At 38.7% G+C, this 24,085-nt stretch overlaps 1 protein-coding gene across 1 annotated transcript in view; it reads right to left on the reverse strand.

Annotated features, from left to right (window-relative positions):
• Nucleotides 1-24,085, reverse strand: part of Plc21C (Phospholipase C at 21C) — a 125,878-nt gene that overhangs the window by 45,264 nt on the left and 56,529 nt on the right. Inside the window, 1 exon segment of the mRNA XM_073082927.1 lies at nucleotides 16,133-16,266. Within this exon segment, the coding sequence (XP_072939028.1) occupies nucleotides 16,133-16,266 (134 nt within the window).

Below are 24,085 nucleotides of genomic sequence, written 5' to 3' on the forward strand. Positions count from 1 at the left end.
ATCTTAATCGTGATATTAAATGAAATGAAATTTATTTATTGCAAGAATGTAGTATAATTCTGAGTTATTGTTTATTTTCTCGTCTTCGTAAGTGTCCATGACATCCACGACCCGAATAATTGTATTTGAATATAGAAATGGAGTCAGTTTGTGTAAAACGTAATTTTTCTGAAACCTATATGAAAGATAATTGATTTATCATTTCCAAGAATATTACGACAACAATGACATCTAGTAGTAGTAGAATCTGTGCTATCTGGAGTTACCCACAGATGCCCACAGCACTGATCATTTACCATCAGGTATACTTTAATCTCATTTCCGACTCTCATAAAAAAAAACTCTTAACAAGCGAACTTTGAATAAGACCGGGACAATGGCGCTATGTGAATGACATAATCAGCGATGTGATCGAGGTGCCGCCTCTCGCTTTATAAGCCAATATTAACTCGTGTCAATACTAGACAATCACAGCAGATACCGTTTCTTCGATACCGATCGCGATCCAAATCTGATATTATCGCAGAGAATTTTGCATGACATTGTTACCTTCGTGACGTGAATGTATCTACTTCTGTAGCAGTATTAAGTTCTACTTTTTTTAAGAGTGTGGTAACTTGGTAAGAGAAAGACATACGTCGTCAGATAGGACTCTAAACCTATTTAGTGGAGTATTGATGTCAATGGATGGTAGCAATCATTTGTCAAGTGAACTCCATAACGCTTCTACATCCATGGCCCCACGTACCTATTAGTATTCTTCTGGGTCTTGGCCATGGATATATGACTACAAAAACAACTTAAAGAACAGGACGAACAGAGAAAGATAATTCATCATGTAGATATGTGTCCGGCCAGGGATCGCACCCGGAACCGCCACGGTGATAACTTCCCCACATCATCATGGGTTCATGCTCATTTGCAAAGTAAATAAGTCAAGTGACGGCAATTGTTACCGTTATATACACAAATGCAAGACAAAATCCGTCGCCAATGCATAGCCGACTTTGAAGGAAAACAGATGGTGCCACTTTCGTGAGCCCCACGTCACAGGATTCCGAGAATTATCTATAATGAGTTAAAACAATATTTTGCTTTTAACTAACTTCGCAAATGCAAGAAAATTCTTAGAATAGAAATCCCTGTACTGAGTTATAAATGAATTATAATATTTAAGACACTTTCCTTAGTAATATGCTTAATAATTAATTACATTGGATGGCTAATGACTCAATATTACTAATTTTTCTAAGTGATTCTAAGTAAGTTTTAAATAAAGTATGATCGAGATTTCTGTAGGTACACATTAACTTTTTATACAATTCCCTATTCCATTATAAGGCAAAAATCAATCAGTCAGACCACAACGGAACTATCAACGGAAAAGAAAAACGCCTTCAAATCAAAGCACATACTGATGCGATCTGATTTGAAGGTTTTGGTGAGGGCCACATACTTATCCTAGGCGTTGATCATAGTCCTTAGACTAGTAACGCACCTGTGACCAACCTAATGTAGGACTCTGATCTTATCTAGGGTTTATTACAAATGACTACGAGTGACAGTAGCCACTTACCATCAGGTAGACTGCATACTCCTGCATGCGCTGCTGTGTTCCGGTTTGAAGGGTGTAGTAAGGGAGACAGACTTTTCCGAGGCGTTCCAGCTTAGTCCTCAGGGGTAGCGGCGCATCTGTGGCCGCCCTCAGGTAGAAATATCTAATCCTATCTGGGGTTGATTACAGATGTCCATGGGCGGCAGTAGCCACTTACCATCAGGTGGACTGCATGCTCGTCTGCTACTCCTATATTAAGTACATAAAAAAAAAACTCCTTTCCTACTTCAATATAATAAATAAAAGTCATACTTTGAACATATTTCTTTAAAAATCAGCCAACAAGAATTGCTTGAAGCTGGACTGAAATTCATCCTTTATTCCGTTCGTGACATCGCAACATTTTTGTACAAAATATCTTCAAGGAAATACCAAGTTATATTTTAAGAGGGAATTTTACAGCGAAACTTTTGCTTTGGAGTTTTACAACATACAGAAAGTTTGAAGAAACAATGTACGCTGTCTTATAAATTAATACTAGGCTTTTACTGCGTCTTCGTATCCATAATTTTAAAATGATTTTAATAATTTTAAAGTTAGGTGATGTATTATTATATTGTTACACATAATTTCATTCGTATTTAAATTGCGACGACTCATCAAAGATAGCGCTACAATCCGCTACATGTTTCTGAATCACGCCATCGAAATTTTCTCAACATCTTGTACATATGCAAGCTCAGAACTGAAACTGACGGCGCACGGTCACTCCGCAGGCATACTCGTAACTACTTAGTCTGGCGTATATAAAATTATCTCGCTTAATCAAAAAATAATGTCATGCCTATTTTTCTGTCCCCACTAACATCGGATATATCAATATGAAATAATATTACATATGCTAATAAAAACTCGTCCGCATTAATATGCGCATACGCCAATTGCTTTCACTTTGTCGTTAAAATGTGATTTTATCATTATAATTATTATTTTACTGTCATAATTCCCGCCTACCGGTACGCTACGCGCTGACGCTACGGTCAGCCTTACGAATATAATCATCGTTGGAATAGCGATGGTGAATACTCCATGGCTATCCATTAAGCGTAGAGTTATCTCCGACGCGTCCATAATATATTACTCGCGGTGGAATGTAACGATAATAACGCATAAACTCAAATATACGGGTCAAATAGATATTTTCCCTTTTAACGTCGGCAATATCAATTCCCGTCGGCCGCCGTCCATCTTTATAAAGTCTGCTGTAACGCGTTTATAAATATTTGGACACTTTTACGACGATAATATAGTTTGCGTCTATTTTGTAAATGGACGGCGAATGAAGTTCGGCGGAGTACGCGCTACGGTAGCGTTTTTACGTGATAACTTATTTATGTTATAAATATTATACATTTTATATTAGTTTACCTTTCGTTATCCAAAACTAAAGGTAAGGCAGAACAGATTGACTTGGGAGTAGTAGCTTACTATGTGTTTTTGTCTAATAACATCAGTATTAAGTGCAGCTGTGTTCCGATTTTAATGGGAAGGGAAAGATACTTATCCAAGGAGTTTCAACTTAGTCCTCAGAAGTAGCAACACCACAATTTTGGATAGTTTCAGGATTTTGTTTGCAATAACCTAGATGTAATGTTTTTAGATAAAATAAATGCTAGGTTTTAAGGCATAAAATCACTTTAAGACGTAAAAGTCTCATTCAAGTCGATCTAGTAATAGCGACTTACATACAAGGAAAGGTTTTATAAATATAAAAAGTAACTCAACCTGATTTGTTCATACGCAAAAAATGTGCTACATTTAGAACTTAGTCTTAACCCATAAGATTCAGTTTCACCGTACATGAAAAACTAACAAAATAACAAACGTCCAAGTTCCCGCACTCCATCACTAAAAATCATACACAGAAACCTTAATCCACTTAACAAAGCCACTCTCCCGGACTCTCCATTCAAGATCACTCGACACCCAGACGTCGGAAAACAAATCGCATTCAACGATGGCTAATAATAGAATGAGAGAGGCAACGGTGTCTCGTAGAGCAAACATTGACGGCTAGAGCGCGCCAGTGTCGACACTCACTCTAGAAATCATGACGATGCATTAATTTGTACCCGTTAAATGTTCGTAAACACAAAATCACCCTTTCTGAATTTTAATTCTGATGACGAGCTTTGATGCTGTTATTAAAATTTGAATATATCAGTAATACACTAATAGATGTACCTATTGTTAGACTATTTTGTTCAAGTATAACATTAAACTAGTCTATAGTTTAATGAAAATTTTGAGTAGGAATAAAATCTTATTTGTAGTAGGTTAAGTAGTAAAAGTATTTCTATTATTGTTTAATGTCCTCGTAACATAGCTAAGTATGTACACTGTCTCGATGTACTTGGTGGTCTGCGATTTAACGATTTCAAAATAAATTAATTAAAAAAAACGCATTTGAGTCGATCCACCCGTTCAAGAACTAAGACCACACAGATATATCTGAGCACACGTAAACTAATAACTGCCCTCGTTCTGCACAAGATTGCTATCTGTTAATTATTTTTATATAATTTATCTCTTCTTAAATTTAATTATGAACATTTCGGCCAAAGCCTAGGGACTAATTTTAGTAAATTAAATTTACCAATACGCAGGCCAAGTGTTGCCTTTTAGACCTCTTTATTTAGATCACTTAAAGTTCAGCTATTATTACTCAACCCGACTAAGGTCACGCGCATGACTCTATTATGTAAGCTAAAGGTTTACGTTATTTATAATTATTTTAGTCAATTTATATAAACGCTTTCTACACTCACAGCCTCACACTAGGATTCCCTGTGTCGTGGGTGCCATGGACACACACATAACCAAACAAAACAAACACGCAAAAAAGACCCAGAAACAGAAGTCTAAATTCATCATTTAGACATCTGTCTGGCCGGGGATCGAACCCAGGACCCTTTGCGCGTCAGACCGGTATGGTGGCCGCTCCGCCACGCGGGTCGTCCAATATAATATATATTAACATCCATTATATCATATATCAATGAATTCCTTAAATTACATTCCTGTCTGAGGTCGGCCACAGATACGTCGCTATCCCTGAGGACTAAGCTGGAACACCTCGGAAAAGTATCTCCCTTACCACACCCTTCAAATCAGAACACAGCAGCGTATACCACTGTTGTTATTAAGCCGATATAGGTGTGGCGGTGGTGCCGCCGGAGTTTTCACCACCACAATGGGTTCTACCACTTTGGAGATTTGATATCATTACTCTTACGAAACCCTCAAATATAAAACTAAAGTGTGCAAAAGAGCATGGAATATACAAAATAAATCAAAATATCATATCTTGGACAAAAAGTCTTAAAATAAACAGAAGTTCAAATAAAAACTTGCAAACTTGTAAAAGCAGATTAGGTCCATGACAATGTTTAAAGATGCTAATAGAAAAATGTTGGTAAAACTTTACCATAAGAAAGTTCAGCAATTGAATAAATTTCTATATGTACCTAAGTTGTATTAAACTTCACGAAGTAATCCTGTAATTCAAAGACTTGGACAAGTATTTTAGGCTGAAAAGTAGATACATTAGGATAATATGATCACAGTATACGGAGGATGCGAATTTCTAAAATAATACCTCTTGAAGGTGGTAGAACCCTTTATGGTTCGACTCCGGCGGCACCACCGCCACACCTATTTCTACCTAATAACATCAGTGTTAGGCGCTGCTGTGTTCCGGTTTGAAGGGTGTGGTAACGGAGACAGACTTTTCCGAGGCGTTCCAGCTTAGTCCTCAGGGGTAGCGGCGCATCTGTGGCCGACCTCAGGTAGGAATATCGAATCCTATCTGGGGTTGATTACAGATGTCCATGGGCGGCAGTAGCCACTTACCATCAGGTGGACTGCATGCTAGTCTGCTACTCTTATATTATAAAAAAAAAAAAAAAATAAATAAATACATACACAATCGTGAGTTCTAAATGCACGACGTGTTATTTGTAAGAGGTCGTACAATGTTTTATTATTAATGTTTAATTAAAATAACATTACAATATGACAAAACAAAATATTAATGTTAAAACGGGCAATTTCCGATCTATCTAACGATATTGTCTATTTTAACGGGGACCTTGATTTAGTTGACCGGCCACATCAGAAGCACTGAAAGTCTCATATGACTTCCATTCTATTTTATGACTATGTCAAAGTTCCGAGAATGAATCACTTATATCCCCGAGAACCCAAAATTTATTCTCAAAGTTCTACAACATCTATCAACCAGCACATCACCAACACGCTATGATAGCTAACAACACGATCTCCCATAAGAGAGGTATTATACCTAGTAGATCTAGATTGACTGGACTAGGCATACATAACACTTGAAAGCCTTAATTGGAATACACAGTACACTGGTGATTACATCGTCTCGAGTAATTACGGCCCCCTGCCAGCAAAGTACATAAACGTAGTCGTTGCCGTGTAATACAAGACACCGGTGACATAAGGAGCATTATTATAGCTTTTATTATGATAACGAAGTAAACTGGAGACTATTTATAAAACTAAAAAGACAACTGTTTAAAAATATATGCATGTGCCCACAATTAAGAAAAATTCAACGACACCACATATGTTAAAATTCGTCAAGCAGCTTGGGCTGCAGGGCAAAGAAAAAAAACGAGACATATACAAATGCTCGAATAACGTTACACTCCGCAATTGGTTAAAAAGGAGTCATCATCATCAAGAACCCAATACTGTACCACTGGGCACGGGTCTCCTCTCATAATGAGAAGGATTAGGCCATAGTCCACCGCGCTGGCCAAGTGCGTATTGGTAGACTTCACATACCTTTGAGATTTTTTTTATAAATCTCTCAGGTATGCAGGATTTCTCACGATGTTTTCCTTCACCGTTTATCAAGTGATAATTAATTTCTAATACGCACATAACTTTTGAAAAATCAGAGGAGTGTGCCTGAGATTTGAACCTCGGACCTCTCGATCGAGGCCGAGTTTCTTAACCACTAGGTTATCACTGTTTTAAAAAGGAGTAACAGCCTTAATTGAAAAGGGTCCCTGCCATTGAATTGCTTAGCTGCGGCTACAGATGCACTGCTAGCTTTGAGAGCTAAGTTAGAACGCCTTGTACAAGATTCTCTGGTTTACCACACTCGTCAAAGTAGCACATAATATTATTTTATTTGTTTTGACGTTGAAGTTATTTCGCAATTCACCGTCAAATACATTGTACCCCTTGTTTATACGGCAATATGTTTATGAGATCAATAAGTTAAACGACATATTATGTAGCTTCTTGGTTCATAGAAGATCACGATGAGTCTGATATCTTTCTCATTTCAAAGACTTACTATAATAACTTCCTTTCAAAGAAAAGAAAAGGACAGTATAAAACAATACACTTTACGTCTGATACAATTACACATAGAATTTGCAAAGAGCGAAAACGGCGTCGAAGGTAGAGCGAAACAACAGAAGGATTATTTTATTAAAACAATAGAAAGAGGAAACTATTGCACAAGCGTATTTTCTGCACGGAGAATTGCTCCAACCCGAAGCGATTAGCTTTTAGAATTTGCCGAGAAAAATTGTGGCAAACATTTTCGCAAAACATTATTAGCGAGGTGAACAGCGGGAAATTCACTTTTTCCTTTATAACTTCCAAGACAAATTGGAGCATTTGTTTTGTACTTTTATGTAATGGAGCGATCACCTGCAGTTAACATAAATCAAAATAAGACAGGGGGTCCACCACAGGTCAATTACGATTGTTGGCCTTAGAAACTAAGTTGGAATGTATAATTTTACTACGTAACGGATACCTACTCATGATATGCGGGTCTTTTATTTCTTTTTTGCCAATATTTCGACCAAGTTGCATGGATCGTGGTCACGGCATAAGTTGGAGTGCTTAGTATCTCGGCTTACCCATCTTCATCATTATCATCAACTCATTATTAACCCACTGCTAGGCATGGGTCTTCTCTCAAAAGGAGAGAAAATATGCCATTTTCCGCCGTACTAACCCAATGTAGATTGGAAGATTTCACATATTTTTGAGATTTTTTTTTAAATCTCTCAGGTATGCCGATTTCTGCACAATTGTCCTTTACCGTTAATGCAAATGATAATCAATTTATAATATGCACATAAGTTATCGAAAAATCAGAGGTTCTTCTGTCAAAATCTGGGATTAGACCCAGGGCCCCTCGATTGAATTCACGAATTTCAATCAATAAGCCATCACAGTTTCAACCCAACCATCCTATTATAAATTACTACAACGACTTTCATACTCCACTGCTGGACAAGTTTCTCTCCCCTCACCCTAGCAAAGCCTGAAGCTTACCCCACCACTACTAACTAATTAAGACTACACTTCCACATATTTCTCCAACTGTTTATACATAAGACGATACTAAGTATCGCACCCTTTATACATTATCACAAAGCAACAGCAAAGTGGGGGCTAAATTAATTTAGGTCTACGTCAAAGTGCTTTCGACAAAGCACAAGATTGCGCCTTCCGCTCCAAGTTTTCAAAACTATTAAGTGGTGGGAATATAGAGTTAACTTCATCTGAATTTAATCAGACAGGACAGATTCACATTTGTGTGGTATGGAAGACACTTATCCGACGCGTTCCTACTTAGTTCTCAAGGATAGCAACTCATTTATGACCTACGGCAGAGAAAACTCTAATCTTATCTGAAGTTGATGTTCATGAAGATGATGATGAAGAAGTTGATGAAGAGATGTTCATGAGCGGCAGTAGACACTCACAATCAAGTAGACTTGACTTCATGCTCGTTCGCTAATTCCATATTTCTAAAAAGTAAATGTTATAAAAGTGGACCAGAAAAGGTGGACTGGTAGTAGAGGTTGCTTCCTCATTTTATAAAAATATGTATACCGGTGACTTCGAAAGATGAGAGTTTGTATATAAAATACACAAAAGTTATATTAAAACAAAATTAATTTAAATGTCTGTTATAGTATTTCACACGGACTGTGAAAGTGAATTATTTTGAAACTTTATTCTAAAATGCTTTAGTTTCACAAAACTATTGCGCTCTGCGAGTTTCTCAAACTTTTGAAACTAAAAGATCGACGAGATGTTTGTATCAGATTCGGAATTATTTAAATTAACTCGAATACTACTTACTAAGAAGTGATTCACTTAAAAATATACTAACTAAACATAAGTCGGTTAATAAACACACTAACTACTAACTTATACAGGCTTATTACAGTTAAAAGAAAACAAGCATAACTTTATGTTTGTTTGTCATTAGTGCAAAGATAGTTTTAGTTTCAAACAGTTTGCGGACTTTGGAAACCACGTTAAACTTTACTTAAATAAGTGTTTTAAAAACATTCGACACGAGATTGGGTGCTAACACTGTACGGATTCCTCCACCCATCCACATAGAAGAGTTGCTGAGTACTCTTCAAACCATACGCAGTGGTCTAAAGATACAGATGCCCAATAGTGACTTCCTAAAAGAGTTGCATTAAATCGTTGCAATTTTCTAAGCAATCACCTCACCCATACTAAAGGATGGTCGACCGTGACGTATCACGAATGAAACCGACCATTCAATAAAACGGATATTAAATTCGAGGAGCGTACGTGACTTGAAGGTTTTACAGGTTGGAGGCACTGAATACCGGACCGCAGGTAGTTACGAGCTATTTACGCGAAACTACATCAAATAGCTTTCGTCGCTTTATAGCCAAAGTTTTCAGGATATTTTTAATATCAATTAAAATTTAATGACATCAAGAAAATATCGTGACTTGACTATTACAAACTTTTTTAAATTTATGTAGCAATACTCAACTTCTATATTTATAAGTTTCATATTTTATAAGATTGGAGTAGCAAACGTTCACATGAAAGAATTCATCTGGTGACATTCACTGCCAATTTCAAATGTAACCTAACTCTATACAGAGAAGAGTAATGGAAAGCGATCACAATGTTTTACCAATACGTAGGAAAAATGTGGTCGCCTCATACCTATGTAAGTGAGCCGCATCCACAATTCCAGATCCTTTCATTGAAACGTGAGATCTATTCAAAATGTAACCTCCTTCATTCCAATCATTATGAAACAATTAAAAAAATTAGGCCATAGCCCACAGCGCTGGATGCCTGTAGAGTTGGTTACGCCTTCACCACCAAGTATAAAGCTTTCTCCCTCACGATGTACGTTACGCATTACAATAATTGGTATCTAATGTGCAATTAACTTTAAAAGTAAGCACTACGTGCTGCCAGGGCTAGAAATTCCCGGCGAATAGAAAACGAAACAGGGAAATATAATTCGAAGACCGAACATATGCGACCTGAAGTAGCAGATACTCCGCATTGCGTGTAATTAGTTAAATCATAACAAACAGAAATGTTAGCTAACATGTTTAGCAACGTTGGTACTTGCTAGCAAACAGACTCCACCGTAGGTCGAAACCCCGTCGAAAACTTCGTCCCACCACCGCTTTGAGGAAGCGCAATTGTAGCCTCCGAATTGAATGAACACAATTATGTAACATGCTGTAATACTATTACATATCAGCAAATAAAATACATCTGTAATTGTAAGAGAAATTTTGATTCGAAATCCCGTATGACATGTGACTGATGTTCTTTTGACAATAATTATAGTTCAAAAAACTAAAAAACACGCTTTTATGATAAAATCAACTAAAAAGTAGAAAATAATTTTCAATCTAAGAATCAATTAAGGAACAGTAAATAGTATAATTGTGGAAAAAGTGTGGGGTGCTTTTCGAACCTGATAAATGGAGCACCCCACACTTTTTCCACAATTATACTATTTACTGTTCCTTAATTGATTCTTAGATTGAAAATTATTTTCTACTTTTTAGTTGATTTTATCATAAAAGCGTGTTTTTTAGTTTTTTGAACTATAATTATTTATTAATTTTTAGTATTTCTCGTTATAGCGACCACCATTATTCATCGTTTGTAAAAAAATCAAGTGTCTATCTATTACGATTTAAGAGATAAAGCCCAACGACAGACGAACAGACCGCAGAGGGTTTCGTTTTAACCTTTAAGTACGGAATCCTAAAAATCATTCTACAAGAGGGCATTATAGATATGTTTCAACAACATTATTATTTTCTAAACTAAAAATCACGATATAAAAGTTACGTATTGAAACTAAATAGCAATAATTATTTGCAATCTAAAGTTGCGATGAACTTTGCTGAAGGTGTTTGAAAAATCTCGCCTCGAAAATCGTTAATCCATAGGATGTTGATAAGGACAATGGTACAAAACTATTAATGTTTAAAATATTGAATTGTCATCGGTCCTTAATAAGTATGCCAAATTTCGAGTTAATCCGACGTTTTGAAGGGGGTTAAAATCATGTTGAAAGATTCCGTTACATACTAACATACCAACATACCAACATACATACGTCTGAAGCTAATAAAAGCGTGTTAAAAATGGAATTTTTTTCAATTTAAAAAATAATAGAATATGTGCGAATATGCGATTTGTTGAAGATTTTGTATTTTTGGAAAAAGAATAGGGAAACCTTACGTAGGTACGGCCTTAAGTACCGAGTACTCCGAATCGCATATAATTAGTTAAAGTTAGCAACGTTGGTACTTGCTAGCAAACAGACTTCGCCGTCAGTCGAAACCCCGTCGAAAACTTGGTCCTACTGCTTTGACGAAGCACAATTGAAGCCTCCGAATTGAATTTCCCCAACTACAATACCCGTCGCAATTCAATGGATTTATGTTGCATTATGATAACTTTTCAGTGGATTTATGTTACATTAAAATAACTTTCAATGGATTTATGTTACATTGTGATAACTATCCGATCTTCTAAATTTATGAAGTTGGAATAGTGAAAAGTTGTTTTGAAAAGAAGACGCAATTTTAAACTTATTGCCTTGACCTGTGATTTACGAATAAAATTTAATAGGTACAATAACATGCATCATTCTATTTTGAAAACATATTTACCGACCGCTGAGGGTAACGTTATTCGAGCGTATGTTTGTATGTTTTATTTTTGGCACCCTTATAGCTCAAACGGCTTGGTAAACTATAACATATAACTGTTAAGCGTAGATTCGTCTAAGTTATCATATTAAATCTGATAGTAAATCTGTATGCTTCATGCATTCAGATTTATTGATTTTATAATATTTCGGTAATTATTGTCACATTGGATGAATATTTTTCTCCATTAATACTTCCAAACACAACTCTTTTTTCGTCAGTTAAAAATGTCGTGATTGGAGCTTTTAAGTGAACTTTTGCAAAGACCGACTACTAAAAGCGACTTTGGATTCAAATCACCCTTTTATACTCGATTTCACCGCACATAAATTTAAAACTGCAAAGAAAACCTATAAACAAGGAATCAAGTCAACAGAAATAAAGTCTTGAAGCCTTGCAAAATACAGCAAATAATATCCGTGCGCTACACAGAGCATCACCAAAGAGACCGAGCAAACAATCTTGTTCGCTGTAACTCGGGCGCTGCGTCGGAAACTTGGATGGAGTGCTTCCTCGAAGCTCGATTGGATGCTCCGAGATTCTCGACTGGAATCCTCTCTGAATTTAATAATACTATTTACATTGGTAGGTAGGTTTAAATCAACTTTCCTTTACACGGCGCTCATATTTGAGACACTATTTACGTCGAAATCCAGCTAAATATATTGAGCGCAGACTTCAGAACTATGTACCAAAACCAACATTACTTAAATTATTTTTTGCTTTGTAGTTACATTGTCTTGACCTGTGACTTTCAAAGTGACTAATACAGAACCAATCCAAGATAACTTAAGCCTGGAAGCCATACAAATCACAGTGAAGAATTTCCGTGCGCTGTGCAGAGCATCTCCAAAGAGAGCGAGCAAACAATCTTGTTCGCTGTAACTCGGGCGCTGCGTCGGAAACTTGGACGGAGTGCTTCCTCGAAGCTCGATTGGTTGCTCCGAGATTCTCGACTGGAATCCTCTCTGAATTTAATAATACTATTTACATAGGTAGGTAAGTTTAAATCAACTTTCCTTTACACGGCGCTCATATTTGAGACACTATTTACGTCGAAATCCAGCTAAATATATAGAGCGCAGACTTCAGAACTATGTACCAAAACCAACATTACTTAAATTATTTTTGGCTTTGTTGTTAAGTTCTCTTTACCCGTGACTTTCAAAGTGACTAACACGAGCCAATCCAAGGGAAATTCAGTCTAAAAGCCATCCAAATCTCACCGAAGAGACCGAGTAAACAATCTTGTTCGCTGTAACTCGGACGCTGCGTCGGAAACTCGGACGGAGTGCTTCCTAGAAGCTCGATTGGTTGCTCCGAGATTCTCCTTGACCAGAATCTTCTCGAAATTTAATATTACTACTGGAATTCCATAGGTTTGTTTAAATAGCTTACATGTGTATTACCAACAAACTTAATTTTGTAACTTTGAAACCCAGCAATGAACTTGTAATATTTTTGTTAAAAGTTACCAGAACAATGAACAATTTTTGATGCATTATTTGAATTAATTGAAAGAACCCATGCAATGCATTTACGGAACAAATGCAAAACTTACACGATGAACATTTTACTACCTACTTTGCCACCTCAGATTTACTGATAAATGTACCTATAACTTAAATGGTTTATATTACACCATCAATGTACTCATATAATCGCTGGAAATCTTAAAAAACACAATCAAATTTAATCGAACACAATACAAAAACACATCACAAAGGAAATGCAGATAAAAGCTCGAGTTCCACAAGAGATTCATTATGTGGAACAGATTTGCAACTGAAAAGCTCAATGAGTTTTAATACCGCGGTCCCTTGCCAGCTGATAGATCTGATTTTCCCAACGAACAAGATCAGTAGTACGTGCACTTTTATCTTTAAACACTTCCTACAGCGGAGGTAATGTTTTTCGAGCTTATATAGGTATAAACGTTCTTTAGCAGGCCCGACACCCAAAAGTATTTGCAGATTTTAACACATGAGATGTCGATAGATTCGTCTAAATTGTATGTGGCTATAATATTATAAGCTATGATTTTTTTGGAATATATTCAATGTAGGGAAGCTATAAACAAATAAAGCTACCATGAAACTCCAAAGGTAAATAAATAATCGTCAATAATATACAAACGCGATACTGGAAGGGCAAAAATACAAAAGAAATCAATCTAGCCAAATTTTACACAACATACAACTTAGCAAGAAATATACCAATAACTGCTCACGACTAACCACGTCACTACTAACCACGAAATAGCGATTTGATTATACTCCACACAAATGAGTACTCACTATTTTGATTTGCATTAAGAGTTTCGTAGGCGGAATTCCTTTGCGAAAACCGTCGGTTGAAACTGAAAAACATTCGCAATTTTATAAACGGTTTCGTAAACGGAAGTTAATGACGTATTTCGAAAACACAATTGAAAAAAACATGCCTCATTTGACATAACTATGTTTTTTTTTATTACATAAGAGTAGCAGACGCGCATGCAGTCCACATGATGGTAAGTGGCTACTGCCGCCCATTGACATCTATAATCAACCCCAGATAGGATTAGATATTCCTATCTGAGGTCGGCCACAGATGCGCCGCTATCCCTGAGGACTAAGGTGGAACGCCTCGGAAAAGTCGAACCAAAAAGGGGTAGAACCTTCAAATATTGTATGCAAATCTTTAACTACACAAATAAAATAATATTAAAAGAGAATATTCATATTACAATTGATTGTAAATTAAATTCATGTAATTTTATGAACGACAAAATATTCAAAGTTTTAATATAGTCCCCATTACTACGGACAGTAAAAAGGAACGTAATCATTCAACAATAAATAATTAATCTCTTCTATAATTAACTCTAAACGCATTGTTCATAACGCGCTTTAATTAACCAAAATGTCACTTAGGACTTTATAGTATTACACTATAAAGTAACGAGTTAAAACTGTAAATTAATTAATCCAAAAATATTCCACAACTGGAACTTATTATTTTTAATCGCGAACCATAATTAAAAGCAGCATTACGTTGATTAATCTCTGTATCAAACTCATTAACGAGTACATTTCTGTTGATAAATGTAAATTCGTGATTTTCTATTGATTAGTACGTTCGTATCTGCACTGGATATTGGGAATCCTTTGTGCCTTCAGAAGCAGTTCGTGGCAACCGACACATGGTTAAAACCGGACTGGACGCAGCGGGGAGTCCGATAAACTATACATTTAAATAAAATTGAACTATCTGTCGGTAATGACAAAATAACAGCTTTGTACTAATGGCATATGAAAGTGTATCGGATACTTACATCAAAAACCCATTATTGTATACACAAATAAATAAAATTGAATTTCCTGTTTGTAATGTCAAAATTACGGCTTTATATTAATATTAAAGTATATTGGATACTTATGACAAAGAAACAATTATTACATTTATTGTATGTCTGTCTGTTTGTTCGGGCGAATCTCTGAAACGACGGAGCCTATTTTAACTTTCACTGGGAGTTAACTTATATAGGGATAACTATATAGGGATATTATAAGGAGTAATTAAGGTTACAGTTATTTTACACAAAGAATTAGGGTTCCGTAGGAAAAATATAAAACCCTATGTTATATCCAGAGTATTTACACTTTTAAGCGCGGGTGAAACCGCGGGGCAAAGCTCATACACAATACAAATGACTTGGGGATGCTGACGTCGTACTTTGAATGGCTTTCTGAGAGCTGGCCATTATTTAGCAGGAAACTTTTATGGAAAGACCATTATCGCCATAAAACACGTTGACTAACGCTGATTTATTATGGACCAATCGATTTGTTATAATTTTCAGTATTCGTTCAGCAAATCTGTATCTCTTTCTCAGGAAATTAGTTCAGCGAATTCCTATTAATAAATCCCGTTCAAGCATTATTTAATATTTCAAGGACTAAAAATGTTAAATTCACCAAAATAAAATATAAAAGAAAATAAAGTATTAATGCTAAAACGGAGAGAGATATATTTACTTTAGTACTATACAAATTAGAGCCGTAGGTGTGAAAGTTGATAAAAAGGCCAATTGTTTTAACGTGGTCCCTAAAATTATCGCAGGTCACATTATTATTCCAGTCAACGCGTACCAAGTCCCGGACAAAAGGTAGTTCCACATACATAGCGGATTTACGGCAAATTTCCGGAATAATACGTAACGTGTTCTGTAGAAGATATTCACGAACGAGAGTTAATATTCCTTACTACGCTAACGCTTTCGATGTAGAATCACACAAAATTTTACTTTGATTAAAGTATCTTAAACTTAATGTCGCTTTAATATCACAACATTTTAATGTCAAATTAGCAAAAACAACGTCGATACTAAAGAAATGGCATATGATAAACGCACGCGATATCAAAGACAGCAGAAGATCTATTTATAAAAGTAACACTTTCTGTCTAAACCGAGTTAAAGAAGAAATCAAAAACCACTTACTTTTTGACGAGAATCTTGCCAGACTTGTCGGCCTTGAGCACGATCTTCGTGTGCAGCTTCTCCAGGAACTTGATGGTGGGGTTGTTGAACTGGTTCAGGTTGTACGCCAGCGCGAACAGCTCGTCGGTCCACATCTGTCAACAAATTGTCTGTCAGCCTCTGTGAAGTGTTATGATCATCATCAAGTCACATCTGATCCTTTGCACGGATTTCCGCTCAGAGTAAAAGTATTTTAGCCCCAAGTTCGCCATGCTGGTCAAGTTCGGAAAATAGACTTGAAATCGGTAGTTTGACATTTTTTACAGAACTTCTCAGGCTGGCAATGTTACTTTGTGACGTTTTCCTTGATCGTAAAATTGAAGGCATTAATTTCTAAAACGCAGCAAACTTCGTAAAATAAAATATGCATACCTAGGAATCGACTCCTAGATCCCCAACGTAAGAAGTCCCTAGGTTAATCATCTACACTTTTAAAAATTGGTGGAGAATCTGTGATTTCAAGTTAACCGACATCTTCTAAGCTCACATGCATATTCATACAGTACAGATTAATCTTAGAAATGGTGGCACCCAGTTCTACTTCGAAGATATCTAGGTCTCAAGAAAAATGCACAACTGTGGTCTAAATTTCTTTCAGATAAAATCGCAAGCTAATGTTCGTATTTCTATGATTGAATCAATGTAGGTTATGGAACTAAGTTTTTTGACTGAATGATATTTTAATCCATCCATCCATCCATCCATCAGCCTTTTCAGGTCCACTGCTGGACATAGGCCTCCCCTAATTGGCGCCACTCCAACCGGTCCCGTGCCCTTTGAAGCCAGCGGTTTCCCGCCGTCTTCTTCAGGTCGTCGGTCCACCTGGTCGGGGGGCGGCCTGAACTCCTTTTGCCTACGCGTGGTCGCCACTCGAGGACCTTCCTTCCCCACCGGTTATCGGTCCTCCGAGCGATGTGGCCGGCCCATTGCCACTTCAGCCTGCTAATTTTGAGAGCTATGTCGGTAAGCTTAGTTCGTCTACGGATTTCATCGTTGCGAATCATGTCTCGTAGCGAAATACCAAGCATAGCCCTCTCCATAGCACGCTGAGCGACTCTGAGCTTTCGAACTAGGCCTACAGTAAACGACCACGTTTCGGCGCCGTATGTCATCACTGGCAACACACATTGCTCGAATAATTTCGACTTCAGGCACTGAGGAATTTTGGACGAGAAGATACTCCGTAATTTCCCGAACGCAGCCCAGCCGAGTTGGATTCTTCGAGTGACCTCCCTCTCAAAGTTGGACTTACCCATCCGGATCGTTTGTCCCAGGTAAATGTACTCGTCAACAACTTCGAGAGGAGTGCCATCAACAACTACCGGTACGGGTGTGACATGGACATTTGACATGATTTTCGTCTTGTCCATGTTCATCTTAAGACCCACCCGTTGTGAGGCACTGTTGAGGTCTCCTAGCATTTTACTGAGGTCCCTCAGCGAATCTGCCAAGATGACTATATCATCGGCAAATCGAAGGTGTGTGAGGTGTTCGCCATTGATGTTAACGCCAAGACCTTTCCACTCCATCAGCTTGAACACATCTTCCAACGCAGCGGTGAACAGCTTCGGCGATATAACATCGCCCTGTCTAACTCCCCGCTGCAATTGGATAGGGTTCGTCCTCTGATCGTGTACTCGGACTGACATGGTGGCGGCTTTGTATACACACTTCAACACCTCGATGTACCTATAGTCGATCTGGCATCGCTGAAGGGACTCCAGCACTGCCCAGGTCTCGATAGAATCGAAGGCTTTCTCATAGTCCACATAGGCAACACATAGCGGCAGATTATACTCCTCGGTCTTCTGTATAATCTGCCGGAGCGTGTGTATGTGGTCCATGGTGCTGTAGCCTTTTCGGAATCCGGCTTGTTCGGGAGGCTGGAAGTCGTCAAGCCTGCGTGCAATACGGTTAGTGAGGACCCTCGAAAAGAGCTTATAAACATGGCTCAGAAGCGCAATGGGCCTGTAGTTCTTCAATAGGGTTTTATCGCCCTTTTTGAAGAACAGTACCACTACGCTTCTGCTCCACGCTTCCGGGGTAGTTCCGCTATTGATCACGGAATCGAACAACTTTTGGAGCGCCACTAGTACGGGTTTTCCGCCAGCTTTTAGCAGCTCTGTTGTGATTCCGTCATCTCCCGGTGCCTTGTTGGTTTTAAGCTGTTTGAGAGCCCCTCTAATCTCGTACAGGCTGACTTCCGGGAGGTCCTCGGTGTAGTGTCGGGTCAGCTTAGCACGTTTGTCGTTCACAGTCTTACGGGCTGGAACTCGTGCAGAAGTATACAGCTGTCCGTAGTAATTCTCGATCTCCCTCAGAACTTCGGGCTTAGACGAAACTATGGTGCCCGACTCGGTCTTCAACCTCGTCAACAGACTCTGCCCAATGCACAGATCTCTTGCGAACACTTTAGAGCCTCGGTTTCGCTCAATAGCGTCTTTTACGCGATTAGCGTTATAAGAACGCCAATCGCGTCGCCTACCTTGGGAGATCTGTTTATTAAGCAGCCTGTATTTCGACATTGAGGTTGGAGACTGCACACACAGTTCTCGTCTCTCCCGCATAAGACCGAGAGTATGCTCTGAGAGAACTCGAGACCTACCACTGGAGTGGGCCTTGAAGTACTTAGACCCTACCTCGTGGACAGTTGCTACAACCTGGGTGTTAATATCGTCCACGGAAACGCAAGAATCGAGGCACGCGAAACGGTTTCGTAACTCAATCTGAAAGCCTTCGGAGCCCTGGATTTGGACAGATGTTGGGCGGAGCGTAGACTTCATCAGGCGTGACCGTTCGAGCTTAACGTTGATATTTAATGTGCCTCTTACCATCCGGTGATCACTTCCGGTTTTCACCCTGTTGATCACAGAGACATCATTAAATATGTGCCGTTTGTCTGCCAAAATGAAGTCTATCTCGTTCTTGACGGTACCATCGGGACTTATCCAAGTCCACTTTCGCTGTGCCTTCTTCTTGTAGAAGGAGTTCATCATAAAGAAGTCTTCCCTCTCCAAGAAGTTGGCAAGCAAGTGGCCTCGGTGGTTCCGTTGTCCAATTCCAAAGGGCCCCACCTTCAGTTCGTCACCATTTCGCGCGCCTAGTCTTGCATTAAAATCCCCCATAACAACGGTAAAATGGGTTTTTGAGGTATGTATGGCTCTACTTATGTCCTCATACATAACCTCAACCTCATCGTCTGGGTGTGTCGACGTCGGCGCATATACCTGTATGACCTTCAGCGAATACCGTTTAGATATTCTGAGTATAAGGTACGCTACCCTTGCCGACACACTGTCGACCGTTACCACGTTGTTAACGAGGGATTTGTGGACTAGGAACCCGACACCTCCTTGAGACAGGTGTTCGCCCTCCCGGTGATAGAACAAGTTGCCGGATTTAAGGATTACCGTGTCCTCCCCCTGTCTTCGGACTTCTGATAATCCCAAAATACTCCAGTTTAACTTGTCTATCTCTTCTTCCAGCTCCTGTATCTTCTCGTCGGTCCTCAGTGTCCTGGTATTGTATGTTGCCAGGTGCAGAAGTCGTCGTGTGTGGTAGCCGACTCTCTTCCGGGGATTCTTAGCACCCCCTGCCCCGCCGTTACCTTGGCCGCTACCATAGCCCGGAATAGCGGGGCCGCCGGGGACTGGGGGCCGTGGCTTTTCTGCACCTGTCATTGGGGGTTTTTGCCATAGTCACCGCGCCTGGCATGCGTGTTGGTGACCGCAGTAGGTGTTATTCTTACACGGGAAAATGCTGCTGCCCATCTCCTGGTATTTGTCCCTTAGTCGGCTCTTACGACATCCACGGGAAGAGAGGGAGTGGTGCTATTCGAGGCCGACACCACACGGCACAGTGTGGCACGGCACTATTTTAATATGGGTTAGTAAAATAAACAGAAACCAAACTTTAGCTTTTTGTAATAAGACTGAAACTGACTGTAAGATCAAAGTAAGACAGTCGTGAGTTACCATAAACGTGTTAATAACTTGCATAACTTTAAAACAATACATTTTTATCTCGTATTTGTTCCACGATAGATATGTCACTTTATCCACAGCTCTAAAACTAGGACACAGTAACTTTATAACAATGTTATAAAGCAGAAGTAGGTGTTATGGTTCCCATTGCGTTTCCATGGAAATCCGGGAGTCTTCTACGTAGCTTATAGCAAAATTACTGCGGGTTTTTTAGTGCTGTAATGATCCCACACAACTCAAGTGTTTTTCCAAAGCACTGCGATACTTTTTAAAGGTATTTGAGTTACCCAAAAGTGTTACGGAGGTGGCATAGTTTAACCGAGAAAAATTCTACCACAAATAATTAAATTATAGTTTCTCAATTGCCCCAAAATGGTCCCATTTCTCTTCCGAGATGTGAAAAAATCTAGATACACAAACCTAATTTATTCCCTACAATTGTTTCGTTTGAACAGACACGTATCCTATTATTGGCATCCCAAAATGCGATATCACCTAACTAGCATGACCAGGCACGTAGTGAGTTACGTCTGGTTCACACACGAATAGTTCCACAATGCGAGAGGCTGTAGTAGATGTCATGTTACCGTTCCTATGTTTTAAATGAAATGGTACACATTTTTTTTATTTACAGTTTGTAACTTTAATCACTTTTTTTATACTATAGGAGTAGCAGACGAGCATACAATCCACCTGATGGTAAGTGGTTACTGCCGCCCATGGACATCTATAATCAACCCCAGATAGGATTAGATATTCTCACCTGAGGTCGGCCACAGATGCGCCGCTACCCCTGAGGACTAAGCTGGAACGCCTCGGAAAAGTATGTCTCCCTTACCACACAATGGAGGTAATCTTATCCTCTACATCGGTTTAATCAGTGCACCGCTGAACAGCGATTTGATATCGAATTACGCCAAGTCTTCTCGACAAGTCCAAGTTATCGCAATTGAATAGGGATTACTGGTAGCTACTACAATTAGTACAGCAGTGTACCATGATAGCCTAGTAGTTACAGGGTTACTCAATTCGAGTCCTAGGTTGGAACCCCTCTCACTACTCGTACTAGTAGTAGTACTCGTAGTAGTACTACGAGCCTTTTTCTTCTTCTTCTTGCGGTGCCTCTCAAACTAGTGAAGGTACTACGAGCCTATTAGTTCAAATTCAAAAAGTCAACAAAACCCTGTCTAAACTATCTTTGGGGATCTGTCATACCGAACGGGCCATTAAGTTTTAATTTGAAAGAAATGACAAAGCATATACGAGACCTACGATAGAGGTATGGTCGACGCATTTTAACTACGTATATGTACTTCCATAACGTAACAAATATCCATAGACACCACTGGTGACAGCATCTGATGTTAAATGTATCATCAAATGTTCCACATCCGTTTACCAATTCTATTACCAAAATAAAATGCCCTGCTAAGGGTAAGGAAAAGACTAGATGATGCGTAGCGCTAAAAATTGAATTAGATGTCGAACTGGGTGAGTTGCTCCATCGCCCGAATTTGGATAGACGGTAATATAATTCCACATATTGAATTTCTCTCTGAATGAAAAAATACGTGTAACAAATCCACTTTCAAATTGAATCTTTTAATCACTGTGTATGCTAAAGTTGTAAATCAGATGGGTGACTAAAAGCCATGGACACCTATAGTCATGACATTGAATACTAGCAATTATTATAAAAATAATAACCCACTTAAAATATAGCCTATGTCACTCCGCTGTCGGGTAAAAATAAAAGTCCTACAAAGTCGATCACAGACTCCAATCCGACCTTTATTCGAAGCTTCAATTTAATAAAAATGAGATCTCGAATAACAATTTAAATGACAAATTGGGTACGTCCATCAACATCAATAACCAATCAAAACCTTCCAACAACGTAACAACCTTCAGAGGGCGGTCAGCGACGTTGAAATCCTTGGCGCCTTAATATTGAATTATGGGATAAATAGAAAAGATTTAGGATTAAGGCCTCAACATTTCTCAGCGCTTATAGGCATGTCTGCAAAAGGCACATTTATTTAAGAGAGCATGTTGGTATTCGGTCCACTAACCGTAACTAACGAACGCCAATCTTCGAGATTGGACATCTGCCAAGTAAAGGATAGTCATAAAACTAGCGAAATACGTTAATACTAGTGGTTTCAAAATATTAAACTTTAATTTAACACAATATGAAATATTACTTTCTCCAGTTAATTTATTTATTTATTTTATTGTATTTTGGACACAGACAGTCATGTATTGTATTATGTATTACATTACAACATCTTAAGCTAACTTAATATATGTTATTCTTCGGTATCTTAGAGGTAAAGCAACGGACACGCGTGTCCGGGGTCGCTGGTTCGAGCCCAGCCTGAGGCGTGGGTGATAAGCCTTTCAAGACTTTGAGTGCCAACAATTTGTGTATTAAAAATACATTAGACAAGTTTTTAAGATATTGAATTGTATCTCAAGGTACATTTTAGTGTGTTTTAGTAGTTACATATTACAAGGTATTATACATTTTTTAAATAAGGATTTTTTAACTTTTACTTTAAATTTATATTTACATTTACTTTCTTAATAAAGAAAGAAAACAGTTACGTGTAAGCGACAGCCCTACACGTTAAGGCTGCATCGCGCCAGCCCTACACCGTTCTCACGCTGCATCGTGCTTGCGCTGCATCGGGCCTTCGCGGAACGGCCAACGCTGACGAGGCGCGCAGGTGGCCGTCCCACGCGCGGGTGGCCGTCCCACGTACAGGTGGCCGTCCACCATGGAATCAGTTCACCTCCATCGCGGAAAGTGACTCGACCTATCCCATCAATTTATTTTTTTAATTTCATTTTTGTTAAAACTTGTGTAAAATTTGTGTTAAATTTAAATAAAAATTTAATTTGTTCGCGAAATAGACTGCAATTATTTCCTCGACGCCCAGCTCCCATAACTGGCGCAGTCGAAAGTTCCCGGTTTGTGCGTGTTTCGGACTATCGCAATTAAACGAGGAACCCATAAGTGGCGCAGAACCCATAACTGGCGCAGTCGAAAGTTCCCGGTTTGTGCGTGTTTCGGACTATCGCAATTAAACGAGGAACCCATAAGTGGCGCAGAACCCATAACTGGCGCAATCGAAAGTTCCCGGTTTGTGCGTGTTTCGGACTATCGCTATTAAACGGGAAACCGAACCATTGAACGAGATCCGGACGTCGGGGAACCCTGCTCAGCTCGCTACATCCAAAAATCGATGTGCAAATACGAGATGAAGCTACTTCTTTCCTAATAAGCACCATGAAGTTATAATTCCCCCATCTCCTTTTGTTGCAACCAACTCCAAGGAATATGCATACATGGAGGCAGAATGCCCGAAGGTCGACACCATATTCATATGCAAGCAACAAATGAGCTATCAAACCAGAACATCTCAGGACTGCATCAGCACACTAATTCATTTACAGAAAATAGATGAAACGTGTCACCCCACGCCTATTTTTCTGTCTCAGGAGGCTCTACTGGAGCTTGACGATCAACACTATATACTATCTTTTCAAACCCCCACGAAAGTACAAACGCTATGTGGACAGGAACGCCATCAAATCATCGAGGGTAGTTTCCTTGCTACTATACCGAGAACCTGCAGCATCAGAACAACAGAATTCACTATCACCAACGTCAACGATAAACTCCGTGGACAGCATTTCGAAATACTTACATTCACAAATTCTGAATTATTAGCCTTGTCATCTTCAAGGAATCGAAAAGCTCATTTCAACATAACTGCAATAGATCTTAATAAACTACATGTCATTGAAGACCAAATATCAATGGAAACTTCACCAAAAGTAACCGACGCCACTTCGATGAGTACTTACCATACTACTCTTCCTCTGTACCTGTTAATCCTACTGGGTACAATTGCTCTCGCTATTG

This window comes from Epargyreus clarus, unplaced genomic scaffold (assembly GCF_041222505.1).
Source record: "Epargyreus clarus isolate Ecla_fem2 unplaced genomic scaffold, WU_Ecla_fem_2.2 ptg000018l, whole genome shotgun sequence".
In the NCBI taxonomy this organism is placed as follows: domain Eukaryota; kingdom Metazoa; phylum Arthropoda; class Insecta; order Lepidoptera; family Hesperiidae; genus Epargyreus; species Epargyreus clarus.